The sequence below is a fragment of the Pinus tabuliformis genome, chromosome 2_1 (genome assembly GCF_031772625.1).
Source record: "Pinus tabuliformis cultivar Carrire ecotype Pingquan chromosome 2_1, CPIR1, whole genome shotgun sequence".
Classification (NCBI taxonomy): Eukaryota; Viridiplantae; Streptophyta; class Pinopsida; order Pinales; family Pinaceae; genus Pinus; species Pinus tabuliformis.
The window spans coordinates 694,139,239-694,153,760 of record NC_142299.1 but is presented as its reverse complement, the minus strand read 5'-3'; the positions used below and the strand labels follow the sequence as shown (position 1 = coordinate 694,153,760).

The 14,522-nt window shown below is 36.1% G+C and overlaps 2 protein-coding genes and 1 long non-coding RNA gene across 3 annotated transcripts in view; all 3 read right to left on the bottom strand.

The window, feature by feature from the left end:
• Window positions 1–6,237, bottom strand: part of LOC149202495 (uncharacterized) — a 29,141-nt gene extending 22,904 nt beyond the window's left edge. The window contains exons 1-10 of the mRNA XM_089403178.1: window positions 6,163–6,237; window positions 5,836–5,907; window positions 5,629–5,700; window positions 5,448–5,519; window positions 5,223–5,294; window positions 5,053–5,124; window positions 4,876–4,944; window positions 4,684–4,752; window positions 4,506–4,577; window positions 4,310–4,381 (exon numbers count right to left, since the gene is read on the bottom strand). Coding sequence (XP_089259304.1) covers window positions 4,310–4,381; window positions 4,506–4,577; window positions 4,684–4,752; window positions 4,876–4,944; window positions 5,053–5,124; window positions 5,223–5,294; window positions 5,448–5,519; window positions 5,629–5,700; window positions 5,836–5,907; window positions 6,163–6,182 — 662 coding nt within the window. The 5' untranslated portion in view covers window positions 6,183–6,237. The remainder of the gene's footprint in view (window positions 1–4,309; window positions 4,382–4,505; window positions 4,578–4,683; window positions 4,753–4,875; window positions 4,945–5,052; window positions 5,125–5,222; window positions 5,295–5,447; window positions 5,520–5,628; window positions 5,701–5,835; window positions 5,908–6,162) is intronic.
• Window positions 6,238–6,483: 246 nt separating this feature from the next.
• On the bottom strand, window positions 6,484–14,500 carry LOC149202494 (uncharacterized). Its single transcript, XR_016253690.1, has 7 exons — window positions 14,430–14,500; window positions 14,260–14,331; window positions 14,083–14,151; window positions 13,709–13,959; window positions 13,513–13,584; window positions 6,691–6,762; window positions 6,484–6,556 (listed from the first exon to the last, which is right to left on the bottom strand). It is a non-coding gene; the product is annotated as an uncharacterized LOC149202494 (long non-coding RNA).
• The window catches only part of LOC149202493 (uncharacterized), a 153,488-nt gene continuing 152,849 nt past the window's right edge, over window positions 13,884–14,522 (bottom strand). The window contains exons 12-15 of the mRNA XM_089401606.1: window positions 14,430–14,501; window positions 14,260–14,331; window positions 14,083–14,151; window positions 13,884–13,959 (exon numbers count right to left, since the gene is read on the bottom strand). Of these exons, the coding sequence (XP_089257732.1) occupies window positions 13,884–13,959; window positions 14,083–14,151; window positions 14,260–14,331; window positions 14,430–14,501 (289 nt within the window). The remainder of the gene's footprint in view (window positions 13,960–14,082; window positions 14,152–14,259; window positions 14,332–14,429; window positions 14,502–14,522) is intronic.

The window sequence follows — 14,522 nt, the reverse complement described above, 5'->3', positions numbered from 1 at the left end:
GTGAAAGGGATGGAGGCTCCTAGGAAAACATTAAGGTAGAGCAAAACTATAGAGGAATTCTAGTTACTTGGCACTTGTTTATGATCTCATAGGTTCTAAACCTTCTAGTTGTTAGGAGGCTACAGACCAATAGCTATCGCGAGATGCCATGGTAGAAGATTATTCTTCCATCATGAAGAATGAAGTGTAGGATGTGGTGCCTCATTCAAAAGGTAAATCAATTGTGAGTTCCAAGTGGATTTACAAGATAAAGCACGTTGAAGATGGAAACATTAAGAAATACAAGACCAGAATTGTAGCAAGGGGTTTCTCCTAGAAAGAGGGAGTATATTGTGAGGAGACTTTTGCTCTTGTTCCTCTGTACACTTCTATTTCAGCTTTCATTTCACTCGCATCCGAGATTGGGTTGGAAGGTCCATCAGATGGATGTGAAAATAAGATTCCTTAATGGAGAGATCAAGGAAGAGGTTTACATTAAGCAGTCAGAAGGGTTTGAAGAGTATGATAGGCAGGCATATGTATGTAGGTTGAAGAAGGCCTTCCAATAGGATCAGATCAACAAGGCTCAAACCTGCATCAACTGGCTTTTAGCTTCGACTTTGACCACAGCTTTGATCCTGCAACTTTAGCCCTGTAGATGCTGCAAAAACCCTAATTCAAGCACAAGACAGTTCTTCAAGGGATCCTCCTTTGAGCAATTCAGATCTTCCCAAAGTCAACGAGGACAAAATAGAGTATTCGCTCTTCTAGCTCCTCAATACTGCAACTTGATCTTTTGCAATTCGAACCTATAATTTTGGCCTTCATTAAAGCTACAGAAACCTTAGATTTCATAAGTGAGCCCCAAAATAGACTTTCTTCCTTCTTGGATTCTCCTTGCCTTCTAGACCTTCGCTCTCCCTTTCTTGCCTCTCCCAGCTTTAGATCAAACTTCGTCTTGATAGATCGAACTTGTGCGTGAGTCTGTCAAATGAGGTCAAATATGCTTCTATTTATAACCCTTTCCAAGGGGTTGAATTCCCTCCTTTAGGCCGACTTGTACTTTGGAGGTTTCCAAGACCTTCTAGACTCAAAATAAATTCTTTTTCAAGTTACATCTTGCCCGGAAGGGTCTTATAAACATGATGTTGACTCTCTTGACTCGTGACAATAAATCTTATGACCTAACAAACCCTAGAAGCATGGACCTTCTAGACTCAAAATAAATTCGTTTTCAAGTTACATCTCGCCTAGAAGGGTCTTATAAACATTATGTGGACTCTCTTGACTCGTAACAATAAATTTTATGACCTAACAAACCCTAGAAGCATGAAGAACATGCTTTTACCTAGAAGACCACCAATAAGCAGCATACAATCCATGCTTTAAAATAATAGCTTTTCTTTCTTCTTTTGTTTGTTACATAAGATATACATATTCAAATGAGTACAACAACAATTATGAAGACCGAAACTAGTTACATTTCCAACAATCCACATATTTGGATCGGGCCTGGAAACATTGCCCCAAAGGTTGATGCAGTTAAAAGAAAGTTAAAAGCATATTATGGCCATAAGGAAGAAACAAAAGAAATGGAAAATCATAAAATGTAAAAGATGGCCGAGGCATTTAATAATAGCACGTGGGAAAAAGCCAAGCATGAGCTCTACCCCTTATTATTATGGCCATCACCCTGGTTCCTAGAGCCACTGATTGCCCCATCACATCATCAAAGGAATCCATGCACGTCCCAACCCCTGGAGGGTGGTGAACTACCCCACCTTTAAGGGGGTAAATAACATGCTCTCTTGTCCTAGAGCTTTGAGTAGTGATACAAAGAAAAAATTAAGAAAACGCAAAAGGAAAATAAAGGGGCGGAAAAACGAAGGTTGGGGTAACTCATGCAACCACAATTGCTCCCTCCTCACATCTATACACCCAATATGTGGACTTCCTCATTATGGCCATCCTTGTACCCATGGAATTTGGCCCTAAGATCCCTTCATCCTCATTTGTTTCATCACTATTCGCATGCCACCTATTGATTGAAGGATGTACCAGAGACATGTCTTTCCCCTTAGGGGTTGGGAACACTTAATAGGATCATTTATTAGCTACTCCTACCTAGGGAGGTAACACTATTACGTGATCAAAGCCCCAAATTTGGAAGAGAAGACCCATATGAAGTCTCAATTTTCCCTTGATTAACAAGCTTGGTTCACTTAGATGCACTAATGATTAACTGTACCTAATGGTGAAGATGCAACACTGGACATTATGTGTGATTGGCAGGTGGTTTTCATCATGGGATGGTCAACTTAACTAGGTCCTAAGTCCACTAGAGAACCATATGGCACCCTACAGGTGAAGCGTTTAGAGCCATGAGTCTCCTGCCACTTGCAAAGCATCATTCCATTCCATGTGCACCTACAACACCCCAACAGTATGCACTTTTCTCCACACTATTTGTCAAATGATGCACTTGGACCCAATGTTGCATTAATCGTTATCGAGATAATATCGGCGCGAGGAAAAAATCGGAAAAATTTGTAATTATCAAGAAATAATAAAAAATAATCGGGAAAAAATCGTTTGGTACAAAAATATTCATTCTTTTTCAATTTTTTTCAATTTTTTTAATATCTAAACCATCTACAACATAAAATAAATACATTGACACATAAATATGATAAAAGAACTAATATATAAGATGTTTAATATCATTTCTAGTGCTAAAATCACACATAACATTGAATCATGTCCTGAATAGTAAGTCCTGACTCCTGAGTCCCAACTCAGCCTCAAAATATCAACAAAAAATATAGTAATGTATCTCATCATGTCATAATGTCATATACAATAAAATGAAGAAAATAACTAAAGTCTAATCCTATTGATTTACTCTACCCCTCTTGCGAGAAAATGCCACAGCGTTCCCTTTCCCTCTAGATGTAGACGCTAGTGTTGGTGGAGTTGGCAGTGGAGTTTGCTATGCTCTAGAAGCTGAAGAACTAGAAGTAGGAGCTATAAGAGGTAGACCACGTCCTCTACTGGTGGCAGGGGTAGCCCAGGTAGGTGGTGTCACCTGGAAACATTAAAATCTCCCAATCCTAAAATCCTGAAAAACTGATAAGTCTGCTGGATTTTGAATGAAATCTAAAATTTTACTTTCTCCATATGAAATCCAATGAGGCCGGAACCACTCTCAAACATCCTGAGTCATTTCATGGTAACATTACCATGAATAGCATATCAATACTAGGGACTAGACTTGATCATTAAGCTGCCCCACTCAAAAATTATAGTGAGGACAAGTACTTCTACATTGGCTAAGTGTCATAGCACATACAAGTCACCTTATTTAATTAATTAGCTCATACTTCATTATTTTAATAAAATGACTCTCATTAAAAAGTACATCAATTAATTATTGAAGTTGACTTGAGGGAATAATTATTTAGTGAAAGAAAAAGAGCTTGGAGTTGAGTGACATGTCATAGAGTGTTTAGTTTAGTTAAGAGAGAAAAAGGAGGAGTTAAGTCCAAGAAATAACAGCTGGAGTTATCTCCAGGAAAATCAGTTAACTGGAAGCAAGCGAGAGTTCACTTATGTGGACTAAACTCATGCGTGGTGCACTTCACTAAGAGACATGCATGGTGCTAATTCCAAGGCAGGTTAACTAAAAAGGTGATGACTTTTGCCATGGATTTAAAAAGTGAGGAGAGGAGAGATGGTGGTACAGGTTCCAAGGGAAAACACAAAGAATTACAACACATAATTCAAGGAAGCTTGGCACATAATCCTAGGGGTTCTTTTGGAACTGTCTCCTAGAAATTTGCAGCATAGTTTTGGCACAAACTTTGAAGTTTGAGGGCAGATTGTTGTTATTAATAGCAGAACTTTGGAAGAGATTCCAGGTTATTTATGGGGCTTGTATGCACAGAAATCAAGGCTGATATATAAGGTGCTTTATGCACAGAAATTGAGGCAGAAGTTTTTTGTGTTCTCGTCATTCTCAGACAGAACAAATTCAGGTCCTATAGTTCTGTAATTTCATTTTCAAATTTCTCTCTCTCAAACTGAATAAGAAAAACACTCTTGCCAGTTTCTCCCTTCAGGGTTTCCAAGTTACATATTATCTCATTTTTGTGTGTGTGGTTCTATTAATTTTTTTGCTGCAAATCTAGTTAAAGGTTCTGTGTATTTAATTTTTAAGTACATGTATGTGTGAACATTTAATGAAAATTAAATCAGCTGAAAAGTCTTCAAGAACTTAACATTCTGAATCTATCATGAAATTTGTATTTAGAAATCACTCCAAGGAACATACAGTGACACTAAATTAGGTAGATCTCCAAATTCTTGAGGAATAGGACCTGATAATTGGTTGAAAGAAAGGTCTCTGCATTGGAAAAAAAAGAACACAATGTTACTATTTTCTTCAAGTGACTAGAGCATATTAAATAGACATGTAGAGAGAACACAAGCATATCATTGTAGGCTACAAACCAGTGTACAGGACTTACATATCCATGATATTTATTAGGTTTCGGAATTTTGCTGGGATAAAACCTCTCAAATTATTTCCACTTAAGTTCCTTGCAATCATAGTCCAATAGAGAGCAGAAAATAAATATAACTCTCATTCATGAAGCATTACTCATGGCTTACTAATATTGATTTTTTTCAATAAATAAAACTTACAATTTAAGATGTTCTGAAGCTCTATCAACTCCCAAGATAGGTCCAGAAATGTTATTGTTAGAAAGGTCCCTAAATATTCACATCAAATCATATATCAATGAAAATACACGCGATCCCTTTAAAGAAATTTTGTTTCTACATATAATTTAAAAGCATCCTTGAAAGTTTAACTAGTTTGGTAGAATAACTTACAATGTGTCTAGACTCATATGTCCGAGCGCTATGTGAATCATTCCATAGATATTGTTTGAGGAAAGATCCCTGTAAAGCCACAACATAATGTATTAGTCACTATGAATTGTTGTAATTCTATTCAATAATTCCTTCTGCAATAGGTAATTCTATTGAGTATGGCCTATGAACACTTACCAATATGTTAGTCTTTCAAGTTTTTGAAATTCAAGAGGAATAGTTCCATTTAGATTGTTGCTCTTCACATTGCTACAAAAGACAAGTGAAGAAATAAACTCAATATTAGTAGATAGTTTCAGACAATGGTCCATAATTTCTTCAGTGTGCTTAAAGGTTATACCACTTACAAGTGATTAAGAGCAATGCATGAACTAATGCGCTCTGAAATCAAACCTTCAAGTTGATTTCTGGATAGATCTCTGCCCCCATAAAAAAAATAACTAAATATTGTTAAATACTTATAGCAAGAAACCACAATATATCAATGAATAATGTTAGTGTATAATTAGGTTTTCAGATTTTTGATCATTTTTTGTGTCCACTTTTTCACAAATGTATAAACACAAACTTACAAATGAATCAAGTTTTGCAACTTCCCCTTCTCTGGTGGAATTTGTCCTGTAAGTTGATTATCATGTAGATACCTGCATAACCATATAAGCAGTGACTACCAAAGGGCTATTTCTTATCATGCAAATACAAATTATGTTACATATTAGAACACACAACAAAATATGTAATTTAAATCCTTACAGGTACTTGAGACTTTTCATGTTTCCCAATTCTGGTGGAATAAATCCTGTGAGATTATTACCAGACAAACCCCTGAGAAATACAAAGGAAAGAACAAGAAAATCAGTGTCCTGGGAATTGACTATGAAAGCAGTTTATGTTCCAAATGTAATGACTATAATGGACCCATAGAGTACAATTCAATGATTAATTATGTAGGCAACTCACAAATATAGAGTTTGATCCAAGTTGCATAGGACAGGAGGAATTGTTCCAGTAAGATAATTATCACACAAATTCCTGTAATACATAATAAATATAAATGTATAAGAGCACTAAACATAAACCATCATTATATAATCAATTTTTGGTAACGCAAACCATTCATCAATGAAAGAATATAGAATCTACATAAAACTTACAATGCCAATATCCAAAAGTATTCTACATTTTTATTGAGCTAGGCTTGGATACATTTTTAGCGTAGAGAGGTTATTTATGAATGGATTAGAAGAAATTCTGGACAAGCTAAGATCCTACAAAAAATATACTCACAGAACAAGAAGAAGCCGCATGAGACCAACTGCTTCAGGAATCCTTCCCGTCAGCTTGTTTCCATGTAGTGCCCTATGAAAACCACCTCAAAATTAGGCTATGGGAACTAACACAAACAAAAAATAATACCATGGATCAAATAGTACAAACCTACAACTAATTACAATTCCTGGGTAACCTACATGATCTCATATCCTTAGTTATTTAACAAAAAATATCGATACTTATTCATTTTGATTATAACATTATTCCACAAGAAACAAGATGGATCAATAACAACATGGGATACTAGAATTTAGTTACTCCTACAAATATATACACTTACAAAGTTTGCAACTGTGGAAATTGATTGTTGAAAGGAATATCTCCTGTAAGTTGATTGCGTGACAAGTCCCTAATAAGAACACCAACCGCAATCCAACAAGAAATGATTGTGTTATAAGTATGTACCATAAGATTCTTCCATAAAAACATATATATCGACCCATTTGTTCATTTATAGACTTCTTAGGGAACCAAAAAACGCACAAAATTTGGAAACTTCTACAATCACCAATATTATCAGGAATCGTCCCTGCCAAGTTGTTCCTCCCCACACCACTGCATAATAGAAATCAAAGTATTTAAAGATCAGAAACATTTGAGCTACCACCAAGAATCATTTATGCAAAATCCCTTAATGCACAAAAACTATTGCATCAAGATAGCATTTCAAAAAAGAAATATTCTCAAAAAAAATATATCTACTCTAGAAGACAAATGCATTGTGACTTAAAACAACTGCAATATTGTCCATTGACACATGTCAGGAGAGAGAGTCCTAACTAGTAAGTTTTGTCCCACGACACTGAAAATCATAAGAAAATGCTCAGTGAGAAAGAAGCTCCAAATTTAGTTTGCATAGGAAAGAATAATATTGAATAACTTGAGAACAATAGTGATACACTCATAAAGGATTCAGATTCTTAAAAAAATCAAAACTTCATTCCAGTAGATGTTCCTAGGGATCTTCCCACTTAATTGATTTTGTGCCAAGTTCCTTAACACAATACAAAAGCATTGTTAAATGAAAATGTCTCCATACTTTATACATCCTATACAATTTTGAAGTAAAAAGTAGCAAGGAGAGTAGAATGGAAACTAGCACTCCCCCCAACTTACCAACTCCTTAAGTTTGGAAGCTTGGTTAGCATCTTGTATCTCATGAAAAAAGATTGCTTCTTTAACATAATATTTACCATTTTTCTTGAGAGCAAGTAATAAATTTATCTTAAACAAGAGATTTTGAGTGTTGGGATAAGATGAAATTTGCTTTAACCAACTTCTAGTGGATGTTTCAATTTTTGGTTCACATATACATGTGCTCACAACAAACAAAAACACAAAATACATGGAGAGAATAATAAATGTAATTCATCAAATAATATGTCGTGACAATACATCAAGGGAGCCCAAAATGGGATAGCTAGTGTGTTACACCAAATTTTGTATGGGGTGTCTAAGGACCAATTTCATGACACTTAACACGACAACACTTACGGAATCTCTATGCACCATTTTCAGATCATGGGCATTATCATGTTGCACATATTATTTTTGGCAGTAGCCATGGTTTATCTATCCCTAACCAATCAGGAAAAAGGTGACATCCATGGAGGATGACTTGGAACGATTAGTTTGTCATCTCCAAATCAATATTTTCAACATATTTTATGAATTGGTTATGTTTGTGCCATTGGTGGATATTGCTTTAACTACATATATTGTATTTATCATCTTGTTGGAAGTGCTTGTCCTTGGTTGATCATTGATAATGAGACAATCGTATTATTACCTTTGCTCATGATGCTTCAATCACTACTTTCATTTGGTTATTGCATTTGACTTTGTCTTGGTTGTTTGTGTCCTCTAGTGTTTTCCTAGTGTCATTTTTGCACACTCAAATTTCATCACTTTTCCATAAGTTTACCTAGGTATCCACCATATTTCACCACATTTTCTATTTATACATTGGCATAATCCACCCCATATTCGCTTTTAACCATATTCCATTCCTAGAGGGTACATGATTCATTTTATGTACATTCATTTAGTTTTCCCTTCATAATTAACATTTCTTTTTCCATATTTCACCATTTCCATGTGTGAACATGCAAAACTAGTTTCAGATATTTTCATTGTTGATTAATTACACCCAAAACTTAGTTTTAGTGCTACGTTGATCACTTATTATATTCGATGTTGTGAACCTTCATCGAGGCCTTATCTTTTATTCTTTCTTTGTTCACACATGACCTCATTTGACTAGGCTTTAGCCTTGTCTCTCGACACACATTCCTATGGAGTTGGTTGAGCTTGCACATGGTTTGCAGATTACTTATACAAGCACCCTTTACCTAATTAATTCATTTTCATTCACATCCTCTTATCCACTTAGCACATTCCCTTAGGTGGGACACTCCACTGGGTGGTCCACATGCATTTTTGATTGGTATTATTCAAACCTTGTTGAAGGCTAAGTGACTCGAGTTAATTTTCCCTACCTTTGGAATTTTTGCACACTTCCCTAGAATGCACTATCTATTATGGGAAATATTTTATGGTTATCTAACTTGGTCAATGTCGACTTAATGCACATTCTCATATGGATTACTGTTTTAAGATGGTTTTTGAGCCTTGGCGACTACTTTTTGGACCAATATGCTATTTTTGGAGTTTTGGAGGGCACAATACTAAGGGAGTGTATTCTATTATTTGATTGAATAGTTTCAATAATTTGGATGCTTCCTCCTAGGGTGCCCCTCTAGTGGATAAAGGACTCTTGGGGTGCACTTCATCTCTTTTAGAGCTCTCATGTGGAGAGATAGAATAATGTTTGCAGACTAATTCATGTCCATGTCACATTATTTATTGTTTGACATATAAAATTGATCACTGTTTGTGGGCTAATTTTTATGTTTTGTGTTGGCTATGAGATTGGCTTGTAACCTCACGTAGTATCAAGTTCATTATTTTGCAATTTGAGGGGCTCTTAGGCTGAATTAGAGATAATTAGACATGTATAAATAAGAGAGATGTCATTTCACTCTCTCATGATCATCACTTGGACAATTCAGACCTCATAAGAGAATTCACACTTGTTCCTTCATTGCTCTTGGAGACTCTTGGAATGCATTTTGATGTTTGGAAGCTATTTTGGATTGTCTTTGGAGCTATTTCTTTGATGAATGGATGGATATACTACATGTTATCTTGTAAGTGCCTGTTGTTGAAGATTATCATTTTGAATTTTGTTAGATGTATGGAATTGTTGCTTCTACATTATGCTTGATTGTGCCTAATTTGTTGTAGATAAATTTTATTGGCTATCTAGTTGAGAATTGCATATGTTACTCATTGAATGACATGTAATGAGCGTTCCTACTGGAGGAATTCTTATAGTTCTCCATGAAACTCCATTTATCATTGAGTGGGTAAACATTGAAATTTTGATAGCGAGGGCCTAACATTTCGGCCTCCTTAGCAACAAATTTGATTTATTTATCACATCCTTGACTCCATATGCCTAAACGAAAAGGCACTAGTCCAAGTCTTTGGTGATCATCTCAAAATTTTCTCCATATATTTCTCCTTAAATTCGATCCTTTTAAGGCTAGAGAGAAAAACTAGGGCTTGGAGCGAAATTTTAGGGAGGAGTTTTGGTGGTTTGAAAGCCTAAACATCAAGAGATAGGTCTTGACTACTTGACCTATCAATTTGGTGGGCATCCACTCAAATTTCATCCATAAAATATCTTGCCCTAGGTGTTGCTCTAAGAGGAAAACCCTAGTTACTTCTCGCTCAACTTGAAGACTTTCTTGAGGGTGTCATAAGCCTTGGAGTAGTTGAATATCATTGCAAGAAACCCTTTCCCTTGGGCCTTGACCTTGTGAATACCTATTACCATTGAAAAATCTCAAAACCCTAGGTCTTAAACATTCTTTTATAGGGCTTTTCTTACAGAGTGATTTGTTTCTTTGAATCCTTATGCCTTTATTGTGATTGTCATTGAATGAGATGTAGTAGGGTCACTTTGTACCTTATCATTCACATATCAATTATAAGTGATTCCTCCTTTACCAGGATTCCTCCCATCGGTGAAAATCCATAAAGAGCAGAGGGTTTTGGCTAAGGTGACATTGGGTCTCTATCCCAATTGTTAGCACTTTGCATAGCTCTTGTCTTGTAGGGTTTCCCTCTCCAATGTCTATTAGATTTTGTGGTAACCGAACTGATGCATTATTTCTTGGGATTCGAGGTTCCACAGAAGATAAGGGAAATCTTTCTTGAACAGGGAAAGTATGTAGGAGAGACCCTGAAGAGATTTGGGATGGAGAATTGTAGACCGATGTCAACTCCCATGGTTACCAAATGGAAAAAGATCAATGGTTCAAAGTCAAAGTTGGTAGACCCCACGATCTATTGTCAATTGATTGGATCCCTTATGTATTTGGCCAACACCAGACCAAATATTAAGTGGATGCTAAGCATGTGCCCTGGTACTTGCGGGGCACAATAGAGTATGGATTGCAGTATGTGAAAGGAGATGGAGTCAAGATGATGGGGTTCACAGATTCAGACTGGGTTGGATGTGCAGCAAATAGAAGAAGCACTTTCAGGTGTTGTTTCAGTTTGGGATCAGGAGTAGTATCTTGTTACATTAGGAGATAGAAATTGATTGCACTAAGCTTTGCGGAAGCAGAGCATATGGCTGCTAGTTTGGCCGCATGCGAAGCCATTTGGTTTTGTAAGTTACTTGTCAATTTATTTGTTCAGGGGATGGAACCAACCATGATACACTGTGATAATCAAAGCTACATAAAGCTTTCGGAAAATCCAATGTTTCATGATCAGTCAAAGCATATCGAGATCAAATACCATTTCATATGTGATTGTGTTAAAAAAGGCACAATTAAGCAAAAATATATTCATACAGATGAGCAAGTAGTAGACATCCTCACAAAGGCACTCATGAAAGGTAAATTTATTTATTTTAGAGATAAGTTGGGGATGATCCAGAATACCTTCTTGGCTAAGAGGGAGTGTTAAAATTATGGTGAGGACAGGTACTTCTATGTTGGCTAAGTGTCATAGCCATAGTTTTCAAAACTGGCCTTGCTAACCGGTTACCGGTCTAGCCAGCCAGTTAGCAAGCCGACCGGTCGAAACTGGCCAAAATAACCGGTCAAAGAGGTCACTTCGCCAGATTTTGCAAAAAAAAACGGTCCTAACCAGCCGGTTTAGGACAGAACCAGCCTGTTGGTACCAAACCGGCCGGTTCCGTCCTAAACCGGCTGGTTAGGAGACACGCCCACCGTCAACCCAAAAAGCGACTTTGACATGGTTTTAGGGGTTTTGGAGGGAAACTAAGGGTGCTTTCCCTTCAAAAACACCCTCTCCAAGACTTTAAGAGGCCCTTCTCCCTCTCATTTGTCTCACGCATCTCATTTGCAGTGTTTGTGAATTTGCTTGGGAGCTTGGAGAGTGTTGAGTTTTTGCTGGAGTAGTGGAACAACAGAGTTTAAGCTAAGTAGTAGTCATCATGCCTCCAAAAGCCAGAGATACTGCATGGGCTCATTGTGATATGATTGATGGCAAAATGATCTGCAAATATTGCCAAAAATCCATTGAAAGAGGGGGTATTAACAAGTTCAAGCAACACTTGGCTGGGATAGGAGGCCATGTAAAGCCATGAGGAGCACCAAATGAAATAATAAGGCATATTAGGGTAGAATACGGTCAAAAGTTTGAGACTCAAGTCACTGAACCAATAGAGAAGTTTGTGACTGCAAAGTTTGGGAGTCGAGACTCAACCAACTGAGTTTGATCATGATGACTCATGAGAAGTTTCAAGTGATAACGTTGATCACTATTATCATATATGTAGACTTGAGTCTTGTAGTAGGCCATTGGCCCCATAGTTTGTAGGCTTTGTTTTGCACTCTAGAGGCACTTAGAGCCTCATTGCTTATGTATTTTGTTGATGATATGTATTGCACTCGGTGTCATTTTGATATATTCACCTTTACATGGTATATAAATGAGCAATCTTTGCATTTTTGTCTCTACTGGCTTGGAATCATGGTTTTAAATCTTAAAAATAGTTTTTTTCATTAAAAATTAATTACTTAATGTATTTTTCTAAAACCGGTTCATTTAGACCAAACCAGTCCTTGTTAGGTCGGTTCCAGTCGGTAAACCAGTTCATTAGGTGGACCGGTCCGGTCACCGGTTCTGGTTTTAAAAACACTAGTCATAGCACATACAAGTCACCGAGGGAGTGTTAAAATTATAGTGAGGACAGGTACTTCTACATTGCCTAAGTGTCATAGCACATACAAGTCACCTTCTTTAATTAATTAGCTCATACTTTATTATTTTAATAAAATGACTCTCATTAAAAAGTACATCAATTAATTATTGAAGTTGACTTGAGGGAATAATTATTTAGTGAAAGAAAAAGAGCTTGGAGTTGAGTGACATGTCATAGAGTGTTTAGTTTAGTTAAGAGAGAGAAAGGAGGAGTTAAGTCCAAGAAATAACAGCTGGAGCTATCTCCAAGAAAATCAGTTAACTGGAAGCAAGCGAGAGTTCACTTATGTGGACTAAACTCATGCGTGGTGCACTTCACTAAGAGACATGCATGGCGCTAATTCCAAGGCAGGTTAACTAAAAAGGTGATGAGTTTTGCCATGGATTTAAAAAGTGAGGAGAGGAGAGATGGTGGTACAGTTTCCAAGGAAAAACACAAAGAATTACAACACATAATTCAAGGAAGCTTGGCACATAATCCTAGGGGTTCTTTTGGAACTGTCTCCTAGAAATTTGCAGCATAGTTTTGGCACAAACTTTGAGGGCAGATTGTTGTTATTAATAGCAGAATTTTGGAAGAGATTCCAGGTTATTTATGGGGCTTGTATGCACAGAAATCAAGGCTGATATATAAGGTTGTTTATGCACAGAAATTGAGGCAGAAGTTTTTTGTGTTCTCGTCATTCTCGGACAGAACAAATTCAGGTCCTATTGTTCTGTAATTTCATTTTCAAATTTCTCTCTCAAACTGAATAAGAAAAACACTCTTGCTAGTTTCTCCCTTCAGGGTTTCCAAGGTACATATTGTGTCATTTTTGTGTGTGTGGTTCTATTAAATTTTTTGCTGCAAATCTAGTTAAAGGTTCTGTGTATTTAATTTTTAAGTACATGCATGTGTGAACACTTAATGAAAATTAAATCAGCTGAAAAGTCTTCAAGAACTTAACATTTTGAATCTATCATGAAATTTGTATTTAGAAATCACTCCAAGGAACATACAGTGAGACTAAATTAGGTAGATCTCCAAATTCTCGAGGAATAGGACCTGATAATTGGTTGAAAGAAAGGTCTCTGCATTGGAAAAAAAAGAACACAATGTTACTATTTTCTTCAAATGACTAGAGCATATTAAATAAACATGTAGAGAGAACACAAGCATATCATTGTAGGCTACAAACTAGTGTAGAGGACTTACATATCCATGATATTTATTAGGTTTCCGAATTTTGCTGGGATAAAACCACTCAAATTATTTCCACTTAAGTTCCTTGCAATCATAATCCAATAGAGAGCACAAAATAAATATAACTCTCATCCATAAAGCATTACTCATGGCTTACTAATATAGAATTTTTTTCAATAATTAAAACTTACAATTTAAGAAGATGTTCTGAAGCTCTATCAACTCCCAAGATAGGTCCAGAAATGTTATTGTTAGAAAGGTCCCTAAATATTCATATCAAATCACATATCAATCAAAATACATGTGATCCCTTTAAAGAAATTTTGTTTCTACATATAATTTAAGAGCATCCTTGAAAGTTTAACTAGTATAGTAGAATAACTTACAATGTGTCTAGACTCATAAGTTCGAGCGCTACGTGAATCATTCCATAGATATTGTTTGAGGAAAGATCCCTGTAAAGCCGCAACATAATGTATTAGTCACTATGAATTTTCGTAATTCTATTGAATAATTCCTTCTGCAATAGGTAATTCTATTGAGTATGGCCTATGAACACTTACAAATATGTTAGTCTTTCAAGTTTTTGAAATTCAAGAGGAATAGTTCCATTTAGATTGTTGCTGTTCACCTTGCTACAAAAGACAAGTGAATAAATAAACTCAATATTATTAGATAGTTTCAGACAATGTTCCATAATTTCTTCAGTGTTCTTAAAGGTTATACCACTTACAAGTGATTAAGAGCAATGCATGAACTAATGTTTTCTGGAATCAAACCTTCAAGTTGATTTTTGGATAGATCCCTGCCCCCAAAAAAAAATTAC